The sequence below is a fragment of the Pelobates fuscus genome, chromosome 12, assembly GCF_036172605.1.
Source record: "Pelobates fuscus isolate aPelFus1 chromosome 12, aPelFus1.pri, whole genome shotgun sequence".
Classification (NCBI taxonomy): Eukaryota; Metazoa; Chordata; class Amphibia; order Anura; family Pelobatidae; genus Pelobates; species Pelobates fuscus.
Genome location: NC_086328.1, coordinates 1,473,046 through 1,499,736, shown reverse-complemented (window position 1 = coordinate 1,499,736; position 26,691 = coordinate 1,473,046). Strand labels below are relative to the sequence as shown.

General features: G+C 43.3%; 1 protein-coding gene across 7 annotated transcripts in view; it reads left to right on the top strand.

Moving 5' to 3' along the window:
- The window catches only part of CNGB1 (cyclic nucleotide gated channel subunit beta 1), a 173,790-nt gene that overhangs the window by 73,718 nt on the left and 73,381 nt on the right, over positions 1 to 26,691 (top strand). For all 7 annotated transcript variants that reach the window (XR_010086103.1, XM_063437397.1, XM_063437399.1 and 4 more), the window contains 4 exons: positions 5,246 to 5,399; positions 5,608 to 5,640; positions 8,581 to 8,622; positions 18,442 to 18,495. Coding sequence is in view for 6 of the 7 variants with exons in the window: in XM_063437397.1 (XP_063293467.1) it covers positions 5,246 to 5,399; positions 5,608 to 5,640; positions 8,581 to 8,622; positions 18,442 to 18,495 (283 nt within the window). In the remaining variant the exon portion in view is untranslated. The remainder of the gene's footprint in view (positions 1 to 5,245; positions 5,400 to 5,607; positions 5,641 to 8,580; positions 8,623 to 18,441; positions 18,496 to 26,691) is intronic.

Here is a 26,691-nt window from a genome sequence, read left to right as displayed (position 1 = left end):
GTGACGGAGTTAGTGTCTTACCTATTGGTTAGTAAAATTAAGAGGTTAGTCCCGTGCCCACCCATCAGAGGTGGGATTATTCTGGACACGGGTGGGGGACAAGGGGGTCCTAAGCGTCATTTTACACGGTCAATGATATCAGGCTTTATGTCCAGGTGCAAGGTCTCTTATGAATAGAACATTTCATTACTACTGTGTTCTGTGGCCTTCAAACTGTACTATCTTACAAGCTCTAAGGAGTAGCCAGCAAGTCTTAAGGAGTAGCCAGCACCTCCTGGTACTTGTCCTTGAAGGAAACACAGTCTTTGTCTACTGTATTAATTGGGTTGAGAAGTTCAGTGACGTAATGTAGTTTTAAAATGAACAAGTTAAGTCATGAGGACAAAATGGAGGATTGAAGAAGTCAGGTTAGGAGGACAAAATGGAGGACGAAGTCACAGTATAAAGTTAAAATGGAGTTAGTACAATAATTCAATACAAGTACAATAAAGATTTTTTTAATAATTCCACATCAGTATTAGGGAGTTATCTACCAAAAGGCTGAAAGACCTAAATTGGTCTTTCAAACAAATTTACTTATACTTAGTAAAGATTACTTAGTATTAGTAAATTATGCCCCTACTCGCTATACCGCGAGTAGGGGCATGCCTAGTAAACAGTGAGCAGCCTGTGGCTGCTCACTGTTAAAAAAAATTTTTTTTTAAAAAGGGTCCCCCCTCCCGAGCCTCCACCCGCGGCCGAGCGGCGGGTGGGGGCCCTAAATTAGAATGAGGGGGGGTACCTAATGTCCTCCCCCCTGGCCCCCACCCCTGAGCGGACCCCACACAAGTGGAGTGTGCAGCCCATTTACCTCCCAGAAGCAGAAGCTGTGGTTAACCGCAAGCTAATTGACGAACGGCTGGGTGGTCACCGTTCATATAGTCGAACACGTGGTGGCGGCCATCTTGTGTAGTCGAACGCGGTCAGCGGTGTTTTGCCGTCGAGTTCATGGAACTCAAATCGGACACGCGACGGCACGAACACTGGTGAACCTTACCTTCTCTGGAACTTCAACACTTCGACGGAAATCGAAGTCCGTTTTAATATTCGAGAGCTTGTCCCGTGACTGGCAGTTACACACGCTGGGGGAGAGAGCTTGTCCCGTAACTGGCAGTTACACACTCTGGGGGAGAGAGCTTGTCCCGTGACTGGCAGTTACACACGCTGGGGGGAGAGTGCTTGTTCCGTGACTGGCAGTTACACACGCTGGGGGAGAGAGCTTGTCCCGTAACTGTCCCTACTCCCGGTAGCTCCGGCTGTGGTTGGAGATCTTGTGAGGATATTTATGTGGTGATAAATATTAAACTAATATTTTCATAAAAATTATGAAAAATTAATTTAATAATTTTTATTATATAAAAAATTAATATCTTGGCACTGTTTCCCCGATTAATTATTTGAAGCTGAGAATTACCCACTATTTTAATTCTCTTAGCTCCTAGAGGAAGTTTCACCAGAAGATTTTTATTCCACACATTAATCACAAAAATATAATTTATTGTGACAATAATAATAAAATAATATATTATTATTATTATTGCCATTTATATAGCGCCAACAGATTCCGTAGCGCTTTACAATATTTGTAACATACGTGACAATAATCAGTGAATATTTAGGTATAACATAAGTATACAATATGGCAGTGGTTTAACACAATATAGACAGCTAAAAGCAACAGTTTAAGATTTACGACAGGACACTTCACTTAGAAATAACTTCACAGAACACTGCAGCACAGCGTTAAGCATTAAAAACTTTGGTTGACAGACAAATCACACCGGCTACAATCCTCATGGGCAAGATATCCTATTATATTGCAGTTTTTACAAATACAATATTCCTCATACCAGATCATTTACCATTCCTATGTCCATCCAATAAGAGTAATTCTAACCAGGTTTACGTTTGCAGAATTTTAACTTCCTTAATTAAGATTCACTATTTCTAAATTACCGTATGTTCTCGAGTATAAGCCGAGTTTTTCAGCACATTTTTTGTGCTGAAAAACCCCAACTCGACTTATACTCGAGTCAATGTCTGTATTATGGCAATTTACATTGCCATAATACAGACAAGGGGCTGTGTGCGATTACTTACCTCTCCTGCAGCTCCTGTCAGCTCCCTTCTCCTCCGCGCTGGTCCGGTCAGCACCCCTATCAGCTCCCAGTGTAAGTCTCGCGAGAGCCGCACTATGACCCCGCGACTCTCGCGAGACTTAGACTGGGAGCTGACCGGATCGGCGCGGAGGAGAAGGGAGCTGACAGGAGCTGCAGGAGAGGTAAGCGCTCGCTGCCAGCCCCCTCCACTGAACTGCCAATGCCACTGGACCACCAGGGAGTGAGAGCCCCCCCCCTGCCATGTGTCAAGCAGGGAGGGGGGACGAAAAAATTAATACAATTATAAATAATAATAAAAAAAAAATAATTACAAAAATAATAATAATTTAACAAAATAAAATTTATTAAAATAATAATAAAAAAAATAATAAAAATGTCCACCCCCCCCACCAAGGCTCTGCAACACACACACACACACACACACACTGCACTCATACACACACTGCACTCATACACACACTGCCTTTTAGTAAAAGCAATTAATTTAATTTAATGAAATAAAACCAGCTTAATTAATTTAATTAAATAAAACCAGCATAATTACATCATATGTGTAGCTATGTTCCAGGAAATTTGACTGCAAGTATGATGAGAGAATTGTATGGAAATAGAAAAGTTCTGAAGTTGTGTTAGTTGGAAAAGTATAAAGAGTTACGTGTGTCCCAGAGAGTATTTGAGAGTCAAAGTGGGAGCCTTGAATCCAGTCCAAGAGTCAGAATGTGTACGTCCCAGAGTGTCTTAGAGTGTCTCTCTCTTCCCTTTGTCCTTACTTTTTAAAGGGGTAAATTATCTGCACGTCACTAGTTGATAGAACCAATAAGGAGCTGTGGGTGTGTCTTCCCTACTGACTAGATTTTGGTGAGTAGGTGGCGCAATTACATCACCGAAAATTCTTGGCAGGGGGTCCATTTACCTTTTTGTATAATGGGTTAACTGCATTTTGTGATGCGTTTTATGTCATTTTCGTTATCTCTTATGGCTACTATACAATACAGAAGCTGTCATCTTCAAAGCGTTTTCCTAGTCTGAGTGTCTGCATTTCCGGTTGTAATTTTAGAATTGACACATCCTAACCTTAATTTCACCTTTTTCTTACAATGCAACTTTGTAAGATTCATTAGTTTTTTTTAGAAAGTAAAATTAATTGCTTAGTGTTATCTGTCATTTGGTGTCTGGTTTTCTTGTGTGAAACTGTAGTTAAGATTACACGTATAAGTCTATTACACATATTCCACTAACATTAGTAATAATATGACATTTCTTCATTGATATTATATCCATGAATATTCTATATTACTAACATAGTACAAATTTTGTATGATTAATATAATAATAGTAAATTATAAGTGGATATTGTGTGTGCGTGTATATATTTTAAGGCTTTGGCCTGTAGTTGTGGGAAGGGCTTGAATTCCTTTTAAAAGGGCTGCCGATCCTCTCCCATTTACCGTTGAAGGTCTGGTGAGTTTGAGAGGATTACTTCTGGTCAAACCGCCATCTTGTTTTCTTACCTGCTTTCCCTCGTGGTCCTGGCTCCTGTTTCTTTGCTTACCTGACCGCTTACAAACAGTCGTAACCGACGGCCTCCTTCCGGCTTCCTTGCAGTTCGGTCTCAGCACGGCTAGTGGTTCTAAAACCGTAAGTCAAGATCCTTACCGTACGGCAACTGTCTCAAGTTGTTACACGCCGTCGCGGTAGGGGTCCGTTCACAATTCTGCGTACGTTCGTTTGATTGGCCGTTTGTTTACTTGCAGATGCTTTCGGCATAATTTTCTTTTGATTAATAACCGCTTTTATATGCGTCTTTCCTATTTAGATACATGAACGCAGCCATTCGTTTCATTTTTCACTACAATCTATACGTTTGGTTGTTTCCTTAAGCCATTTTATACTAAATTTGTCAAATTAGTTTTAAACATACGAATGATTAGGTTTAACCAGTTATTCTATACAGGGGATTCCTCCCCGTTTGGCAGTATGTTGCTCGCATGAGACTGTTCATGATTTATATCCGATTAGCCTGGTTGTTAAGTTAGATGTCCCTATTGGTTAGAAAGGATACTACAGTTAGAATTTTATGCATGAATTGGGGCTGTAATAATAGAGATGGGTATTTATATAAGTTGACTTTTGTCTTGATGTCATTCCACATGAGACGAGGCTCTATGTTGAGGGTAAAACAGGAACTCAGCAGTCTGAGGGTTTATTGTCTTATATGCAAGTTGTTACACAGTGTTACCACCCACGTGGTTTTGTGGCACAGCCAACCAAATACATTATAATACAGTTAAACACTCCCAGTTAGGACACACAAACCCTCCCCTCGCCACATTGCATTGGAGAAGCCTGGTTGCCCGCCTGTTGCCTCTGGACTATGGCCCCATGTTAAAAAGCCTTATTTTCCCCTGCAGAAAAGGCTTGTTCGTGCCTTTCTGCCTTTGCGTTCGGTAGATTCAATCTACCGAACAAACAACTGATTGACTGGACCACCTGTATTGGGAGTGTGTCGGCAATTTACCTCCCAGAAGCTGCGGCTAACCGCAGCTTAATTGACAAATGTTGGGTGGCCTTTGTTCGTTTACTGAACACGTGGCGGCGGCCATTTTAAAGTCCCGAACGGCCAGCTGTGTTCAGCGCCCAAACTATGGAACTGGAAACGGAAACTTATTTGCGCGAACACCGCTGAGCCGTCAGCCTCCTTGCTTCTACAGTCGATCATTTAACCGGATGCCTGTTCATTCGGTAGTTTAAACCGTATGAACAGCATTACCCCAGATAGCCATCCCGTGGAGTTACCCGGCCTCTGACCCCAAAACGTGCGTGCGCGTCTATGACATGATGTCACATGCACATTGGCGCCATCTTTGTTGTGGGCTCAGGTAAGTTTACTATTTTAACCGGAACTCAGCGGCCGGCGTTTCTAAGAACACTGCACGTGCTGGGGATCGGGCCGTGATCTGCCGTGACCGTTACACCATGCTAGGGAGAGAGCTTGTCCCTTGACGGGCAGTCACACACACTGGGGAGAGAGCTTTTTTCCGTGACTGGCTGATTTGTGCTTCTGCCTTCTCCCTTGTTTTTGATAGAACTCCATGATGAAGACGACGAGAGCCTGGTTACTGAGGAGCTGGAGTCTCACCTGGGGATGCAGGTCACACAGGAAGTAACATTATTTGCGGGTGAAATTTGTGGCTTGCTAAATGACCCCCCAAAGTCAGACGAGCCTGATGACAGGAGAGGGTAAGAGAACAATGAATGGGTAAAATGATTATTGTCATGATGCATGACGTACTAAGCAGAGATGGGCCCCTCATACGACCTCTTTACGTAATGATCAGCAGGGAATTAAAATATGTTCTGATGGCTCCCTGAGCTTTGTAGAAGGGGGCACTTTTTGGACATGTCTTGCTGCTGGTATCTAACCCTGATTGTGTTTTGCTGTTTGCAGCTTGGAGAGAGATCATTTGGAATCGGAGAATGAGTAAGTAAGCATGCAAGGTGGGTGACACCCTAAATCTCCTTGATCCCCGCTTCCAGAAGGCAATGCTGGGTGGGGGTGTGTCATTTTTTATGTAAATCACAAAATCATCCTATGAGCCTGTACTTATCTGCTGAGTGTGTGGTGTTTCTGTGTTCATCCTACATGACAAATGCATTGTTTGCATTTTGGGAGCTGTCTGTTATCTCTATGGAGAATCAGGATTGAAATTCCAGGACGGTTAATGAACTCTGTAAGTGCATCCAACACACTATGAATACAGCAATGTATCAAGTCACACAAAGTAAATATTGTCTTCAGAAACAACCCTTCCACAGCCATGGATGCCACCCACCATGGGGGGCATCCGTTGTACCCCACATGCACAGTAACCATCTCTTATACCCCCAGCCCCTGCACAGTAACCATCTCTTATACCCCCAGCCCCATGCACAGTAACCATCCCTCATACCCCCAACCCCTGCACAGTAACCATCCCTCATACCCCCAACCCCTGCACAGTAACCATCCCTCATACCCCCACCCCATGCACAGTAACAATCCCTCATACCCCCAACCCCCTGCTCAGTAACCATCCCTCATACCCCCACCCCCTGCACAGTAACCATCCCTCATACCCCCAGCCCCTGCACAGTAACCATCCCTCATACCCCCAGCCCCTGCACAGTAACCATCTCTTATACCCCCAGCCCCATGCACAGTAACCATCCCTCATACCCCCACCCCCATGCACAGTAACCATCCCTCATACCCCCACCCCATGCACAGTAACAATCCCTCATACCCCCAACCCCCTGCACAGTAACCATCCCTCATACCCCCACCCCATGCACAGTAACCATCCCTCATACCCCCACCCCATGCACAGTAACCATCCCTCATACACCCACCCCCTGCACAGTAACCATCCCTCATACCCCCAACCCCTGCACTGTAACCATCCCTCATACCCCCACCCCATGCACAGTAACCATCCCTCATACACTCACCCCCTGCACAGTAACCATCCCTCATACCCCCAACCCCTGCACTGTAACCATCCCTCATACCCCCACCCCATGCACAGTAACCATCCCTCATACCCCCACCCCATGCACAGTAACCATCCCTCATACCCCCACCCCCTGCACAGTAACCATCCCTCATACCCCCACCCCCATGCACAGTAACCATCCCTCATACCCCCAACCCCATGCACAGTAACCATCCCTCATACCCCCAACCCCATGCACAGTAACCATCCCTCATACACCCACCCCCTGCACAGTAACCATCCCTCATACCCCCACCCCCTGCACAGTAACCATCCCTCATACCCCCAACCCCCTGCTCAGTAACCATCCCTCATACCCCCACCCCCTGCACTGTAACCATCCCTCATACCCCCACCCCCTGCACAGTAACCATCCCTCATACCCCCACCCCCTGCACTGTAACCATCCCTCATACCCCCACCCCCTGCACAGTAACCATCCCTCATACCCCCACCTCCTGCACAGTAACCATCCCTCATACCCCCACCCCCTGCACTGTAACCATCCATCATAACCCCCGCCCCTGCACAGTAACCATCCCTCATACCCCCACCCCCTGCACTGTAACCATCCCTCATACCCCCACCCCCTGCACAGTAACCATCCCTCATACCCCCACCCCCTGCACAGTAACCATCCCTCATACCCCCACCTCCTGCACTGTAACCATCCCTCATACCCCCACCCCCTGCACTGTAACCATCCCTCGTACCCCCACCCCCTGCACAGTAACCATCCCTCGTACCCCCACCCCCTGCACAGTAACCATCCCTCATACCCCCACCTCCTGCACAGTAACCATCCCTCATACCCCCACCCCCTGCACTGTAACCATCCCTCATACCCCCACCCCCTGCACTGTAACCATCCCTCATACCCCCACCCCCCTGCACAGTAACCATCCCTCATACCCCCACCTCCTGCACAGTAACCATCCCTCATACCCCCACCTCCTGCACAGTAACCATCCCTCATACCCCCACCTCCTGCACAGTAACCATCCCTCATACCCCCACCCCCTGCACAGTAACCATCCCTCATACCCCCACCCCCTGCACTGTAACCATCCCTCATACCCCCACCCCCTGCACAGTAACCATCCCTCATACCCCCACCCCCTGCACAGTAACCATCCCTCATACCCCCACCTCCTGCACAGTAACCATCCCTCATACCCCCACCCCCTGCACAGTAACCATCCCTCATACCCCCACCTCCTGCACAGTAACCATCCCTCATACCCCCACCCCCTGCACAGTAACCATCCCTCATACCCCCACCCCCTGCACAGTAACCATCCCTCATACCCCCACCCCCTGCACTGTAACCATCCCTCATACCCCCACCCCCTGCACAGTAACCATCCCTCATACCCCCACCCCCTGCACTGTAACCATCCCTCATACCCCCACCCCCTGCACAGTAACCATCCCTCATACCCCCACCCCCTGCACTGTAACCATCCCTCATACCCCCACCTCCTGCACAGTAACCATCCCTCATACCCCCACTCCCTGCACTGTAACCATCCCTCATACCCCCACCCCCTGCACAGTAACCATCCCTCATACCCCCACCTCCTGCACAGTAACCATCCCTCATACCCCCACCCCCTGCACAGTAACCATCCCTCATACCCCCACCCCCTGCACAGTAACCATCCCTCATACCCCCACCTCCTGCACAGTAACCATCCCTCATACCCCCACCCCCCTGTACACTCCATCAAACTATGCAGATATCTATCAAATCCACCCACGGGCAGGATTAGCCCCCCTGAAAGATGAGGGTTGTATTTGTGGTAAAGCAGAATGTTTATTAGCTCTGAGATAAGTACATTGTCACATGTGATGTCTGTCCTGGTCATTAACTGATCTCTCTGTGCTAGACATCTCTCCTGGATCATGGAAGAAGATGAAGACGAATCTGAGTAAGTACCCCATCATTTACTCTGATTCCTATTATGTTATAAAGTGTCATATGGGATTATATGGTGTAATATAGAGTGATATGGGGTAATATGGGATTATATGGTGTAATATAGAGTGATATGGTGTAATATGGGATTATATGGTGTAATATAGAGTGATATGGTGTAATATGGGATTATATGGTGTAATATAGAGTGATATGGTGCAATATGGGATTATATGGTGTAATATAGAGTGATATGGTGTCATATGGGATTATATGGTGTAATATATAGTGATATGGTGTAATATGGGATTATATGGTGTAATATATAGTGATATGCTGTAATATGGGATTATATGGTGTAACATAGAGTGATATTGTGTTATATGGGATTATATGGTGTAATATAGAGTGATATGGTGTAATATGGGATTATATGGTGTAATATATAGTGATATGGTGTAATATGGGATTATATGGTGTAATATATAGTGATATGCTGTAATATGGGATTATATGGTGTAACATAGAGTGATATTGTGTAATATGGGATTATATGGTGTAATATATAGTGATATGGTGTAATATGGGATTATATGGTGTAACATAGTGATATTGTGTTAAATGGGATTATATGGTGTAATATAGAGTGATATGGTGTAATATGGGATTATATGGTGTAATATATAGTGATATGCTGTAATATGGGATTATATGGTGTAACATAGAGTGATATTATGTTATATGGGATTATATGGTGTAATATAGAGTGATATGGTGTAATATGGGATTATATGGTGTAATATATAGTGATATGGTGTAATATGGGATTATATGGTGTAATATATAGTGATATGCTGTAATATGGGATTATATGGTGTAATATAGAGTGATATTGTGTAATATGGGATTATATGGTGTAATATATAGTGATATGGTGTAATATGGGATTATATGGTGTAATATATAGTGATATGCTGTAATATGGGATTATATGGTGTAATATAGAGTGATATTGTGTAATATGGGATTATATGGTGTAATATAGAGTGATATTGTGTAATATGGGATTATATGGTGTAATATAGAGTGATATGGTTCAATATGGGATTATATGGTGTAATATATAGTGATATGGTGTAATATGGGATTATATGGTGTAATATAGAGTGATATGGTGCAATATGGGATTATATGGTGTAATATAGAGTGATATGGTGTAATATGGGATTATATGGTGTAATATAGAGTGATATGGTGTAATATGGGATTATATGGTGTAATATAGAGTGATATGGTGTAATATGGGATTATATTGTGTAATATAGAGTGATATGGTGTAATATGGGATTATATGGTGTAATATAGAGTGATATGGTGCAATATGGGATTATATGGTGTAATATATAGTGATATGGTGTAATATGGGATTATATGGTGTAATATAGAGTGATATGGTGTAATATGGGATTATATGGTGTAATATGGGATTATATGGTGTAATATAGAGTGATATTGTGTCATATGGGATTATATTGTGTAATATAGAGTGATATGGTGTAATATAGAGTGATATGGTGCAATATGGGATTATATGGTGTAATATAGAGTGATATGGTGTAATATGGGATTATATGGTGTAATATAGAGTGATATGGTGCAATATGGGATTATATGGTGTAATATAAAGTGATATGGTGTAATATGGGATTATATGGTGTAATATAGAATTATATGGTGTAATATGGGATTATATGGTGTAATATAGAGTGATATGGTGTAATATGGGATTATATGGTGTAATATAGAGTGATATGGTGTAATATGGGATTATATGGTGTAATATAGAGTGATATGGTGTAATATGGGATTATATGGTGTAATATAGAGTGATATTGTGTAATATAGAGTGATATGGTGTAATATAGAGTAATATGGTGTAATATAGAGTGATATGATGCAATATGGGATTATGTGGTGTAATATAGAGTGATATGGTGTAATACGGGATTAAATGGTGTAATATAGAGTGATATTGTGTAATATGGGATTATATGGTGTAATATAGAGTGATATTGTGTAATATGGGATTATATGATGTAATATAGAGTGATATTGTGTAATATGGGATTATATGGTGTAATATAGAGTGATATTGTGTAATATGGGATTATATGGTGTAATATAGAGTGATATTGTGTAATATGGGATTATATGATGTAATATAGAGTGACATGGTGCAATATGGCATTATATGGTGTAATATAGAGTAATATGAGATTATATGGTGTAATATAGAGTGATATGGTGTAATATAGAGCGATATGGTGTCATACTGGCCCGGACTGACCATCAGGCAGAACAAGTGCCCTATGGGCTGCGGTTTTCATGGGCCCGAGGCCAGCAGGGTAGATCACAGGTTCTCCCCAGCCGGTCCATCCGAGCACCGGCCCCGCTGTTATCCATGACGGCTGGTGGGGAGATCAAAGTTCTCCCTCACCGGCCCACATGCAGTGAAAAGAGACAGCCAGGAAAGGATCCCGGAAGAGTTCTATCTTGCAGCTCCACCGGGTTCCTTTTGCGAGATCTGGAGCGTTGCCATGGCAACGCTCCGGATCTCGCGAGAGTGAACTCTAGCCCCACAGGCTAGAGTTCACTCACCACTAGGACCTCCAGGGATGGCAGCAGCATGGTTCCCCTCCCCCCCCCCCTCATATCAGGTTAAAGGGGGGGGATACAATCAATGCTTGTTTTCTAATTTATTTTTTCAATTAATATAGATTGATAATCTGCTCCCCCCCCCAACACACAAGCACTCCAAGCATATTTATGATGGACCGCCTGGCACCCCAACTGGGTGCCTCCGTCAATCGATGCTCCTAGTGCTCACCGAGGACTCAAATCACTCCACCAGACACCATAAGCACCATAAACCCCACAAACCGCCGCAGCTTGGTTGGGATCTTGCCGTCCTCCACCCACTCTGGACCCAAGCCCAGGATCCAGCTTCCAGTGGGTGGACCTCTCCTACTCCAGAGAGTATAGCAGGAAGAGCTCTTATAAGAGCTAGCGATTATAATCCAAGGGAGTATGAGTATAGCTGTCCCCTCCACACATGAGACGAGGCTCTGTGTTGAGAGTGAAGAGGAACTGATTTTAATGGTGCCACATTTGGCCTTATATGACAATCCTCATGCAAGGGGTACGCCCATGTAACGGACCGTTTCACTTACAAGAGGATAAAACCCAGTTTAGGCGATAATCCCCTTTCCCATAGACCAGCAGCTACTGCAAGCACCAATCTCCCGGACTGCAAACTGTACGAATCTTCCAACTCCCGAACTGGAAACACACGAACCCTGGAATAGCCGAACAGGAAAAGCATACAATCCGCTTACACTCCTGGCAGTCAGCATACAATCCAATTCCCCCAAAAACGAGACGACACATCGGTTTGAGGGTCAAGCAGAATCTGAGGTGCTGGCACACCCAGCCTGGTTTTTATTATGGTTGTGCACATACAGGACACACCCAGGGGGAGGCATAAAATAACCAATCAAGCAACAGTACAACCCACACATCCCCTCCCCTCAGATAAACAGTTAACATAATTATTACATACAGTAAAAATACAGTTTCCACACATACTCGGTAACTTTAAAACCATACATCACATTCACATAAAAATACATATCCACAATCAATCCATTCAGGGGAACAACATATTAAAAAATGGCATGACTCAGACCAGGGGTTCAAAAGTTAGTAAAGTATCTTTTAAAAACCCTGTCAGCATGGCAAAATCTGGCTCACACAGGTTTTACAGAGGCCTATATCCTGGAGACAATGGGGGGAAGTAATCCAATTATCCAGGGATAGAGGCAGACTCCATTGAGCACATGGTTACACAAAGACAGTAAAACACTTTAACCCCTTAAGGACCAAACTTCTGGAATAAAAGGGAATCATGACATGTCACACATGTCATGTGTCCTTAAGGGGTTAAAATACATAAAGTCACCTTTTACACATAACACACAGACATGTCACATATCCCCAGATAGCTGGGATCTGAACGCACAAAACTACCGAATAGCGCGCAGATCCTATTCACACAGTTCAATTGCCATGGAGCTAAAGTCTTTCCCATAGTCTTTCATTATATGAATAGGCTCCATGGCATAGCTATCTGGGGGTATCACCGCTCACACAGGGCAAGTACCGAATGGCCCCACTGTGTTTAAAGGGCCAGAATGAGTGACATGCACTCTGCTAGGGCCAAATAAGTTTTTTTAAAGGGCCCAATCTCCCAGGGACCATAATCACATGGCAAGAGGCTGGCAAGCAGTCCTCTCCAGGCCCAAGTGGCGAAGGGCACTTCGTCACAGCCCACATGGACCTTGTGGGGAACTGAGTGACAATATTCACAGACCAGTAAGAACCGTATTCTAATGCACGACACTCCCACACATAGCATACAATCCCTCCCCTCTGCCTCGGAGATAATGTATTAATGAGTCAGATAATGTATTAACCCAATTATCTCCAGGCGGCAAAACACACATTTCTATAAAGTCCCAAAAGTACCCCAAAACACACAACATCTCCACAAATGTCACATCCCCTGATAGCCCTGATCTGGGTGACCAACGTATCCAAAAAGTACCCAGATCAGTTCAAGGGTTCAGGAATTTTATGGAAGTCACTTATTTGACCGACCGCAGGCATACACTGCGTGCAGAATTATTAGGCAAATGAGTATTTTGACCACATCATCCTCTTTATGCATGTTGTCTTACTCCAAGCTGTATAGGCTCGAAAGCCTACTACCAATTAACCCCTTAACACCGCAGCCAAATGTACAAGTTGTGAACGAAACAAAACGTAAACAAAACCTGGCATTTGCGCTATATGTCTGTCCAACCGTAATTCACCTCTTTCATATTAAATGCACCCCCCCTTATTATATATCATTTTATTCAGGGGAAACAGGGCTTTCATTTAATATCAAATATTTAGCTATGAAACATAATTTAATATGAAAAAAATGGGAGAAAATAAGATTTTTTTTTATTTTTTTCGTTCTTCATGACATTTTAACTGTCAATGTCATAATACTGTTTGCTTTTACTGCAATAAAATACACATATTTGTATTCAGCAAAGTCTCACGTGTAAAACAGTACCCCCTATGTACAGGTTTTATGGTGTTTTGGGAAGTTACAGGGTCAAATATAGCGTGTTACATTTGAAATTGAAATTCGCCAGATTGGTTACGTTGCCTTTGAGACTGTATAGTAGCCCAGGAAATAAATTTACACCCATAATGGCATACCATTTGCAATAGTAGACGACCCAAGGTATTGCAAATAAGCGATGTCCAGTCTTTTTTAGTAGCCATTTGGTCACAAACACTGGCCAAAGTTAGCGTTTGTATTTGTTTGTGTGTGAAAAATGCAAAAAACGCCAATTTTGGCCAGTGTTTGTGACTAAGTGGCTACTAAAAAAGACTGGACATACCCCATTTGCAATACCTTTGGTTGTCTACTATTGCAAATAGTATGCCATCATAGGGGTAATTTTCATTCTTGGGCTACCATAGGGTCATAAAGGCAATGTAACCAATCTGGCGAATTTTAATGTGAAAAAAATTAAACACAAGCCTTATATTTGACGCTGTAATTTTTGAAAACACCATAAAACCTGTACATGAGGGGTACTGTTGTACTCGGGAGACTTCGCTGAACACAAATATTTGTGTTTCAAAACAGTAAAAAGTATTGCAGCAATAATATCGTCCCTGTAAGTGCTGTTTGTGCGTGAAAAATGCAAAAAACGTCACTTTTACTGGCGATATCATGGTTGTAATACATTTTACTGTTTTGAAACACTAATATTTGTGTTCAGCGAAGTCTCCCGAGTAAAACAGTACCCCCCATGTACAGGTTTTATGGTGTCTTGGAAAGTTACAGGGTTAAATATAGTGCTAGCAAATTAAATTCCCTATACTTTCGGCATGGGTGGTCAGGCAGGTCCCGCTAATTGTAATTAATTAGGATACCTAATTATGTAAAATTATTACATAAATATATGTGTAGAATTAATATATGTATATATATACATATGTGTATATATACGTATATATATATATATATTTTTTTTTTAATATTTTTATTTATATATAGGTATATATATAGTGATATATACGTATATATTTATGTATATAGATATATATATTATTTCGTTATAAGTGTATTTTGATATAAATATATATATATTAATATCAGAATACAGTTAGAACGAAATAAAACACATCTATATATTTTTTAATATTTTATTTTTAATTATTTTTTTTATTTAATTTTTTTACGTATTTACATATTAATTTTTTTTATATTATTTATAAATATATATATAACAATAATTATATATATATATTTAATCAGTATCAGTCTACGTGTAATTTGATATTAATATATATATATAATTATATATATATTAATATTAAAATACACCTAGACGGTGTATGTGTATGTGTGTATATGTGTATATATATACTTAGATCATATATATATATAATATATATATGATCTAAGTATATAATTTATTTATTTTTACACTGTTTTAACATTTTTTTATTTGATTTTCAGCCAGCAGGGGGACCAACTGTCATTACAGTTGGTCCCCCTGCTGGCAATGCAGCAGGCAGCTATACCGGCCATGTGATTGTGAGGTCCTCGCAAGGACCTCACTCTCACATGGCCGGGAGGGCTCCTGGAGGGCGGACGTGCCGCGGGGGGGCTCCCTGGGAGTCCCCCGAACCGCGATCGCCGGCGTGGGACCGCCAGCGACCGGGTAAGTTACTAAAAACCGGAGGGCGTACTATTACGTCCGGCGGCGTTTAGAGCCGCTTTTAAAAGGACGTAATAGTACGCCCTCCGGTCTTAAGGGGTTAAGCATATTAGGTGATGTGCATCTCTGTAATGAGAAGGGGTGTGGTCTAATCAACACCCTATATCAGGTGTGCATAATTATTAGGCAACTTCCTTTCCTTTGGCAAAATGGGTCAAAAGAAGGACTTGACAGGCTCAGAAAAGTCAAAAATAGTGAGATATCTTGCAGAGAGATGCAGCACTCTTAAAATTGCAAAGCTTCTGAAGCGTGATCATCGAACAATCAAGCGTTTTATTCAAAATAGTCAACAGGGTCGCAAGAAACATGTGGAGAAACCAAGGCGCAAAATAACTGCCCATGAACTGAGAAAAGTCAAGCGTGCAGCTGCCAAGATGCCACTTGCCACCAGTTTGGCCATATTTCAGAGCTGCAACATCACTGGAGTGCCCAAAAGCACAAGGTGTGCAATACTCAGAGACATGGCCAAGGTAAGAAAGGCTGAAAGACGACCACCACTGAACAAGACACACAAGCTGAAATGTCAAGACTGGGCCAAGAAATATCTCAAGACTGATTTTTCTAAGGTTTTATGGACTGATGAAATGAGAGTGAGTCTTGATGGGCCAGATGGATGGGCCCGTGGCTGGATTGGTAAAGGGCAGAGAGCTCCAGTCCGACTCAGACGCCAGCAAGGTGGTGGTGGAGTACTGGTTTGGGCTGGTATCATCAAAGATGAGCTTGTGGGGCCTTTTCGGGTTGAGGATGGAGTCAAGCTCAACTCCCAGTCCTACTGCCAGTTTCTGGAAGACACCTTCTTCAAGCAGTGGTACAGGAAGAAGTCTGCATCCTTCAAGAAAAACATGATTTTCATGCAGGACAATGCTCCATCACACGCGTCCAAGTACTCCACAGCGTGGCTGGCAAGAAAGGGTATAAAAGAAGAAAATCTAATGACATGGCCTCCTTGTTCACCTGATCTGAACCCCATTGAGAACCTGTGGTCCATCATCAAATGTGAGATTTACAAGGAGGGAAAACAGTACACCTCTCTGAACAGTGTCTGGGAGGCTGTGGTTGCTTCTGCACGCAATGTTGATGGTGAACAGATCAAAACACTGACAGAATCCATGGATGGCAGGCTTTTGAGTGTCCTTGCAAAGAAAGGTGGCTATATTGGTCACTGATTTGTTTTTGTTTTGTTTTTGAATGTCAGCAATGTATATTTGTGAATGTTGAGATGTTATATTGGTTTCACTGGTAAAACTAAATAATTGAAATGGGTATATATTTGTTTTTTGTTAAGTTGCCTAATAATTATGCACAGTAATAGTCACCTGCACACACAGATATCCCCCTAAAATAGCTAAAACTAAAAACAAACTAAAAACTACTTCCAAAACTATTCAGCTTTGATATTAATGAGTTTTTTGGGTTCATTGAGAACATGGTTGTTGTTCAATAATAAAATTAATCCTCAAAAATACAACTTTCCTAATAATTCTGCACTCCCTGTAGTCCCATGCCCAAAATAGTTCCAGAGAATCAGGGCTTGCGGTCAGTCTAGCAAACGAACAAACTACTAAACAGAGTCTAACCCTGGAGCTTGTTCCCCTCATCCAGACGAATGATTTCACCGATCAGTACCCTTCTAAGTTGTATAGAACCGAACGCAGGCGATGAGGGAAGTCCAGCGGTGTTCGGGAGTTTCTGTGTCCGATTTTAGCTCCATGAGATTCATGTCCAAACACCGCTGCCTGTGTTCATGCGAACAAGATGGGCGCCACTTTGTGGTTGTCCATAGGAATTGTGGACACCCAGACGAACAATTAGAACACTGCGGTGAGAAACGTTCCAAGTTGTTAATAGGTGTTAATAAGCTCCAGGGTGGTCCCTGGTTCGTGCAGTCGTTGGTAACTGAACCATATAATCCCAAGTGCACGAATAGACTTTTAACATTATATTTCACAGGGTCCATAGGCTGTGGGCAGGAGGCTGGCAAGCAGGCTCTTTCAGGAGCTTGCGGCAAAGTCATGTAAAAAGGGGAGTTTGTCACAATATTTACACACACTGCACCCTCACTCACACGGCACCCCTCACATGCACATAGCACCCTCACTCGCACACACACTCACAGCGCCCTCACTCGCACACACACTGCACCTCTGCAACTCACTGCACCCTCACACACTCACAGCACCCCTGACGCTCACAGCACCCTCACTCACACACACACTGCACCCCTGACATGCACAGCTTCCTCACACACACACTGCACCCCGCACCCTCACACACACACTGCACCCCTGACACTCCCAGCACCCTTACTCACACACAGCACCCTTACCCACACAGCATCCTCTTGCGCACACACACTGCACAATACCCTTTCCTGGCATTTTTGTCTCCTGGTACCCCATCTGTGGAGACAAATTTCAAGCAAACAGGGCAAGCATGTTATTAAATTTGCTCAGAGTGGGGGATTGTGGGGAATGCGCAGAGTGGGGGATTGTGGGGAATGCGCAGAGTGGGGGATTGTGGGGAATGCGCAGAGTGGGGGATTGTGGGGAATGCACAGAGTGGGGGATTGTGGGGAATGCACAGAGTGGGGGATTGTGGGGAATGCACAGAGTGGGGGATTGTGGGGAATGCACAGAGTGGGGGATTGTGGGGAATGCACAGAGTGGGGGATTGTGGGGAATGCACAGAGTGGGGGATTGTGGGGAATGCACAGAGTGGGGGATTGTGGGGAATGCACAGAGCGGGGGATTGTGGGGAATGCTCAGAGCGGGGGATTGTGGGGAATGCTCAGAGCGGGGGATTGTGGGGAATGCTCAGAGCGGGGGATTGTGGGGAATGCTCAGAGCGGGGGATTGTGGGGAATATTCAAACAGGATTATGGGAAATGAGCAGAAGATGTGCTAAGCTATTGTCTCTCTTTTCAGGCTGCAGATGTCCTGTTATCACAGTGAAAGTGAGGAGGAGACCAAAGTATCGCAGTAAGTGACCTGCACAGAGTATCGCAGTAAGTGACCTGCACAGAGTATCGCAGTAAGTGACCGGCACAGAGTATCGCAGTAAGTGACCGGCACAGAGTATCGCAGTAAGTGACCTGCACAGAGTATCACAGTTAACTGCACAGAGTATCGCAGAGTATCGCATTGAGTTACCTGCACAGAGTATTGCAGTAAGGGACCTGCACAGAGTATCGCAGTAAGGGACCTGCACAGAGTATCGCAGTAAGGGACCTGCACAGAGTATCGCAGTAAGGGACCTGCACAGAGTATCGCAGTAAGGGCCCTGCACAGAGTATCGCAGTAAGGGCCCTGCACAGAGTATCGCAGTAAGGGCCCTGCACAGAGTATCGCAGTAAGGGGCCTGCACAGAGTATCGCAGTAAGGGACCTGCACAGAGTATCGCAGTAAGGGACCTGCACAGAGTATCGCAGTAAGGGACCTGCACAGAGTATCGCAGTAAGGGACCTGCACAGAGTATCGCAGTGAGTGACCTGCACAGAGTATCGCAGTGAGTGACCGGCACAGAGTATCGCAGTGAGTGACCTGCACAGAGTATCGCAGTGAGTGACCGGCACAGAGTATCGCAGTGAGTGACCGGCACAGAGTATCGCAGTGAGTGACCTGCACAGAGTATCGCAGTGAGTGACCTGCACAGAGTATCGCAGTGAGTGACCTGCACAGAGTATCGCAGTGAGTGACCTGCACAGAGTATCGCAGTAAGTGACCTGCACAGAGTATCGCAGTGAGTGACCGGCACAGAGTATCGCAGTGAGTGACCGGCACAGAGTATCGCAGTGAGTGACCGGCACAGAGTATCGCAGTGAGTGACCGGCACAGAGTATCGCAGTAAGTGACCTGCACAGAGTATCGCAGTGAGTGACCGGCACAGAGTATCGCAGTGAGTGACCGGCACAGAGTATCACAATAAGTGACCACAGTGAGTTACTCTCTTTCTGTCTACCTTGTACAGTAAATGTTACTAACACTCTCTGTCTGCATCTCAATGCATCTCTATGGGGAAAGTTCAGCATCTCCACTGACGGTCATTAGAGGTGTTCCTAGGCTGTAACGTAAGCGCTGCTTTTTCTCTGAAAAGGCAGTGTTCACATTAAAATGCCTGCATGCGCAGGATATAGACACCCGAACAACTACATTAAGCTGTATGCCGTACATTAAGCTGTATGCCGTACATTAAGCTGTATATTATACATTTAGCTGTATATTATACATTTAGCTGTATATTATACATTAAGCTGTATGCCGTACATTAAGCTGTATGCCATACATTAAGCTGTATGCCATACATTAAGCTGTATATTATACATTAAGCTGTATGCCGTACATTAAGCTGTATATTATACATTAAGCTGTATAACGTACATTAAGCTGTATATTATACATTAAGCTGTATGCCGTACATTAAGCTGTATATTATACATTAAGCTGTATGCCGTACATTAAGCTGTATACTATACATTAAGCTATATATTATACATTAAGCTGTATGCCGTACATTAAGCTGTATATTATATATTAAGCTGTATGCCATACATTAAGCTGTATATTATACATTAAGCTGTATGCCGTACATTAAGCTGTATATTATATATTAAGCTGTATGCCATACATTAAGCTGTATGCCGTACATTAAGCTGTATACTGTACATTAAGCTGTATACTGTACATTAAGCTGTATGCTATACATTAAGCTGTATGCCGTACATTAAGCTGTATACTGTACATTAAGCTGTATACTGTACATTAAGCTGTATGCTATACATTAAGCTGTATATTATACATTAAGCTGTATACTGTACATTAAGCTGTATGCCGTACATTAAGCTGTATACTGTACATTAAGCTGTATACTGTACATTAAGCTGTATGCTATACATTAAGCTGTATATTATACATTAAGCTGTATACTGTACATTAAGCTGTATGCTATACATTAAGCTGTATACTGTACATTAAGCTGTATACTGTACATTAAGCTGTATGCCATACATTAAGCTGTATGCCATACATTAAGCTGTATATTATACATTAAGCTGTATGCTGTACATTAAGCTGTATGCCGTACATTAAGCTGTATAGCATACATTAAGCTGTATGCTGTACATTAAGCTGTATGCCGTACATTAAGCTGTATATTATACATTAAGCTGTATGCCGTACATTAAGCTGTATATTATACATTAAGCTGTATATTATACATTAAGCTGTATGCCGTACATTAAGCTGTATATTATACATTAAGCTGTATGCCGTACATTAAGCTGTATATTATACATTAAGCTGTATGCCGTACATTAAGCTGTATATTATACATTAAGCTGTATACCGTACATTAAGCTGTATGCCGTACATTAAGCTGTATATTATACATTAAGCTGTATGCCGTACATTAAGCTGTATATTATACATTAAGCTGTATATTATACATTAAGCTGTATGCCGTACATTAAGCTGTATGCCGTACATTAAGCTGTATATCGTACATTAAGCTGTATATTATACATTAAGCTGTATATTATACATTAAGCTGTATGCCGTACATTAAGCTGTATGCCGTACATTAAGCTGTATATTATACATTAAGCTGTATGCCGTACATTAAGCTGTATGCCGTACATTAAGCTGTATATTATACATTAAGCTGTATGCCGTACATTAAGCTGTATGCCGTACATTAAGCTGTATGCCGTACATTAAGCTGTAGTTGTTCTGGTGATTATACTGTCCCTTTAAGGCCAGGCTGGCGAGACTGAAAGCTTAGCTGACTGTGTATAATATTCCAGTCCCACAGTGTGAATAATAACCCTGCTATTCTGTGTAATGTTATCCTCCTCTCTGGCCTATTGCTGGTATTGGTTGTTGTAGTGATGGTACTTGCCTCCCCCGGGGTATTACCTGTTTACCCCTAGTATTATTAATTACCCCAGGATAATATTACTTGTGACAGTTACTAATTCCCTAACTCCCCCTGGGTGCTGAGAGACGCTCATTACATCCGTAAAATCCATGGTGACGTTTCGGTCCCTGGAAACTGCCATCAGTCTCTTAGCAACGCCACCTTCCCTGACTACAGCTGGGCTTCTCCTAGCAACGCTGAGCAGAGAATGGCTGCAGGGATTATCCTCGGATAGGGCCGGTCTCACGATCCCCGATGGCTCAGGATCTTAAAGGCTCAGACACCTTGTCTTACTGATAAATCTGACATGGACACAATCCGGACACGGGAACTTCTTAATGAAACAGAACTGCTTTATCCCTCTCATACACCGGAGTGTGAGTTTTACCCTCAGCATGTGTCTGGGCATTATCCATTCTGACTATTCCCTGTGTCTGGGCATTATCCATTCTGACTATTCCCTGTGTCTGGGCATTATCCATTCTGACTATTCCCTGTGTTTGGGCATTATCCATTCTGACTATTCCCTGTGTTTGGGCATTATCCATTCTGACTATTCCCTGTGTCTGGGCATTATCCATTCTGACTATTCCCTGTGTTTGGGCATTATCCATTCTGACTATTCCCTGTGTTTGGGCATTATCCATTCTGACTATTCCCTGTGTCTGGGCATTATCCATTCTGACTATTCCCTGTGTCTGGGCATTATCCATTCTGACTATTCCCTGTGTTTGGGCATTATCCATTCTGACTATTCCCTGTGTTTGGGCATTATCCATTCTGACTATTCCCTGTGTCTGGGCATTATCCATTCTGACTATTCCCTGTGTTTGGGCATTATCCATTCTGACTATTCCCTGTGTTTGGGCATTATCCATTCTGACTATTCCCTGTGTTTGGGCATTATCCATTCTGACTATTCCCTGTGTTTGGGCATTATCCATTCTGACTATTCCCTGTGTTTGGGCATTATCCATTCTGACTATTCCCTGTGTCTGGGCATTACCCATTCTGACTATTCCCTGTGTTTGGGCATTATCCATTCTGACTATTCCCTGTGTTTGGGCATTATCCATTCTGACTATTCCCTGTGTCTGGGCATTATCCATTCTGACTATTCCCTGTGTTTGGGCATTCTCCATTCTGACTATTCCCTGTGTTTGGGCATTATCCATTCTGACTATTCCCTGTGTCTGGGCATTATCCATTCTGACTATTCCCTGTGTCTGGGCATTACCCATTCTGACTATTCCCTGTGTCTGGGCATTATCCATTCTGACTATTCCCTGTGTCTGGGCATTATCCATTCTGACTATTCCCTGTGTTTGGGCATTATCCATTCTGACTATTCCCTGTGTTTGGGCATTCTCCATTCTGACTATTCCCTGTGTTTGGGCATTCTCCATTCTGACTATTCCCTGTGTTTGGGCATTATCCATTCTGACTATTCCCTGTGTTTGGGCATTATCCATTCTGACTATTCACTGTGTTTGGGCATTATGCATTCTGACTATTCCCTGTGTCTGGGCATTATCCATTCTGACTATTCCCTGTGTCTGGGCATTATCCATTCTGACTATTCCCTGTGTCTGGGCATTATCCATTCTGACTATTCCCTGTGTCTGGGCATTATCCATTCTGACTATTCCCTGTGTCTGGGCATTATCCATTCTGACTATTCCCTGTGTTTGGGCATTATCCATTCTGACTATTCCCTGTGTCTGGGCATTATCCATTCTGACTATTCCCTGTGTCTGGGCATTATCCATTCTGACTAGTCCCTGTGTTTGGGCATTATCCATTCTGACTATTCCCTGTGTCTGGGCATTATCCATTCTGACTATTCCCTGTGTTTGGGCATTATCCATTCTGACTATTCCCTGTGTCTGGGCATTATCCATTCTGACTATTCCCTGTGTCTGGGCATTATCCATTCTGACTATTCCCTGTGTCTGGGCATTACCCATTCTGACTATTCCCTGTGTTTGGGCATTCTCCATTCTGACTATTCCCTGTGTTTGGGCATTACCCATTCTGACTATTCCCTGTGTTTGGGCATTATCCATTCTGACTATTCCCTGTGTTTGGGCATTATCCATTCTGACTATTCCCTGTGTCTGGGCATTATGCATTCTGACTATTCCCTGTGTTTGGGCATTATCCATTCTGACTATTCCCTGTGTCTGGGCATTATGCATTCTGACTATTCCCTGTGTTTGGGCATTATCCATTCTGACTATTCCCTGTGTTTGGGCATTATCCATTCTGACTATTCCCTGTGTTTGGGCATTATCCATTCTGACTATTCCCTGTGTTTGGGCATTCTCCATTCTGACTATTCCCTGTGTTTGGGCATTATCCATTCTGACTATTCCCTGTGTTTGGGCATTATCCATTCTGACTATTCCCTGTGTTTGGGCATTACCCATTCTGACTATTCCCTGTGTTTGGGCATTATCCATTCTGACTATTCCCTGTGTTTGGGCATTATCCATTCTGACTATTCCCTGTGTCTGGGCATTATCCATTCTGACTATTCCCTGTGTCTGGGCATTCTCCATTCTGACTATTCCCTGTGTTTGGGCATTATCCATTCTGACTATTCTCTGTGTCTGGGCATTATCCATTCTGACTATTCCCTGTGTTTGGGCATTCTCCATTCTGACTATTCCCTGTGTCTGGGCATTATCCATTCTGACTATTCCCTGTGTCTGGGCATTATCCATTCTGACTATTCCCTGTGTTTGGGCATTATCCATTCTGACTATTCTCTGTGTCTGGGCATTATCCATTCTGACTATTCCCTGTGTTTGGGCATTCTCCATTCTGACTATTCCCTGTGTCTGGGCATTATCCATTCTGACTATTCCCTGTGTTTGGGCATTATCCATTCTGACTATTCCCTGTGTTTGGGCATTCTCCATTCTGACTATTCCCTGTGTTTGGGCATTCTCCATTCTGACTATTCCCTGTGTTTGGGCATTATCCATTCTGACTATTCCCTGTGTCTGGGCATTATCCATTCTGACTATTCCCTGTGTCTGGGCATTCTCCATTCTGACTATTCCCTGTGTCTGGGCATTATCCATTCTGACTATTCCCTGTGTCTGGGCATTATGCATTCTGACTATTCCCTGTGTTTGGGCATTCTCCATTCTGACTATTCCCTGTGTTTGGGCATTATCCATTCTGACTATTCCCTGTGTTTGGGCATTATCCATTCTGACTATTCCCTGTGTCTGGGCATTACCCATTCTGACTATTCCCTGTGTTTGGGCATTATCCATTCTGACTATTCCCTGTGTTTGGGCATTATGCATTCTGACTATTCCCTGTGTCTGGGCATTATCCATTCTGACTATTCCCTGTGTCTGGGCATTATCCATTCTGACTATTCCCTGTGTTTGGGCATTATCCATTCTGACTATTCCCTGTGTTTGGGCATTATCCATTCTGACTATTCCCTGTGTCTGGGCATTATCCATTCTGACTATTCCCTGTGTTTGGGCATTATCCATTCTGACTATTCCCTGTGTTTGGGCATTATCCATTCTGACTATTCCCTGTGTCTGGGCATTATCCATTCTGACTATTCCCTGTGTTTGGGCATTATCCATTCTGACTATTCCCTGTGTTTGGGCATTATGCATTCTGACTATTCCCTGTGTTTGGGCATTACCCATTCTGACTATTCCCTGTGTCTGGGCATTACCCATTCTGACTATTCCCTGTGTTTGGGCATTATCCATTCTGACTATTCCCTGTGTCTGGGCATTATCCATTCTGACTATTCCCTGTGTTTGGGCATTATCCATTCTGACTATTCCCTGTGTTTGGGCATTACCCATTCTGACTATTCCCTGTGTTTGGGCATTATCCATTCTGACTATTCCCTGTGTTTGGGCATTATCCATTCTGACTGTTCCCTGTGTTTGGGCATTATCCATTCTGACTATTCTCTGTGTTTGGGCATTATCCATTCTGACTATTCTCTGTGTTTGGGCATTATCCATTCTGACTATTCTCTGTGTTTGGGCATTATCCATTCTGACTATTCCCTGTGTCTGGGCATTATCCATTCTGACTATTCCCTGTGTTTGGGCATTATCCATTCTGACTATTCTCTGTGTTTGGGCATTATCCATTCTGACTATTCCCTGTGTTTGGGCATTATCCATTCTGACTATTCCCTGTGTTTGGGCATTATCCATTCTGACTATTCCCTGTGTTTGGGCATTATCCATTCTGACTATTCTCTGTGTCTGGGCATTACCCATTCTGACTATTCTCTGTGTCTGGGCATTACCCATTCTGACTATTCTCTGTGTCTGGGCATTACCCATTCTGACTATTCCCTGTGTCTGGGCATTATCCATTCTGACTATTCCCTGTGTTTGGGCATTATCCATTCTGACTATTCCCTGTGTTTGGGCATTCTCCATTCTGACTATTCTCTGTGTTTGGGCATTATCCATTCTGACTATTCCCTGTGTTTGGGCATTATCCATTCTGACTATTCCCTGTGTCTGGGCATTACCCATTCTGACTATTCCCTGTGTTTGGGCATTATCCATTCTGACTATTCCCTGTGTTTGGGCATTATGCATTCTGACTATTCCCTGTGTCTGGGCATTATCCATTCTGACTATTCCCTGTGTCTGGGCATTATCCATTCTGACTATTCCCTGTGTTTGGGCATTATCCATTCTGACTATTCCCTGTGTTTGGGCATTATCCATTCTGACTATTCCCTGTGTTTGGGCATTATCCATTCTGACTATTCCCTGTGTTTGGGCATTATCCATTCTGACTATTCCTTGTGTTTGGGCATTATCCATTCTGACTATTCCCTGTGTCTGGGCATTATCCATTCTGACTATTCTCTGTGTTTGGGCATTATCCATTCTGACTATTCTCTGTGTCTGGGCATTATCCATTCTGACTATTCTCTGTGTCTGGGCATTACCCATTCTGACTATTCTCTGTGTCTGGGCATTATCCATTCTGACTATTCCCTGTGTTTGGGCATTATCCATTCTGACTATTCCCTGTGTTTGGGCATTATCCATTCTGACTATTCCCTGTGTTTGGGCATTATGCATTCTGACTATTCCCTGTGTTTGGGCATTATCCATTCTGACTATTCCCTGTGTTTGGGCATTATCCATTCTGACTATTCCCTGTGTTTGGGCATTATCCATTCTGACTATTCCCTGTGTTTGGGCATTCTCCATTCTGACTATTCCCTGTGTTTGGGCATTATC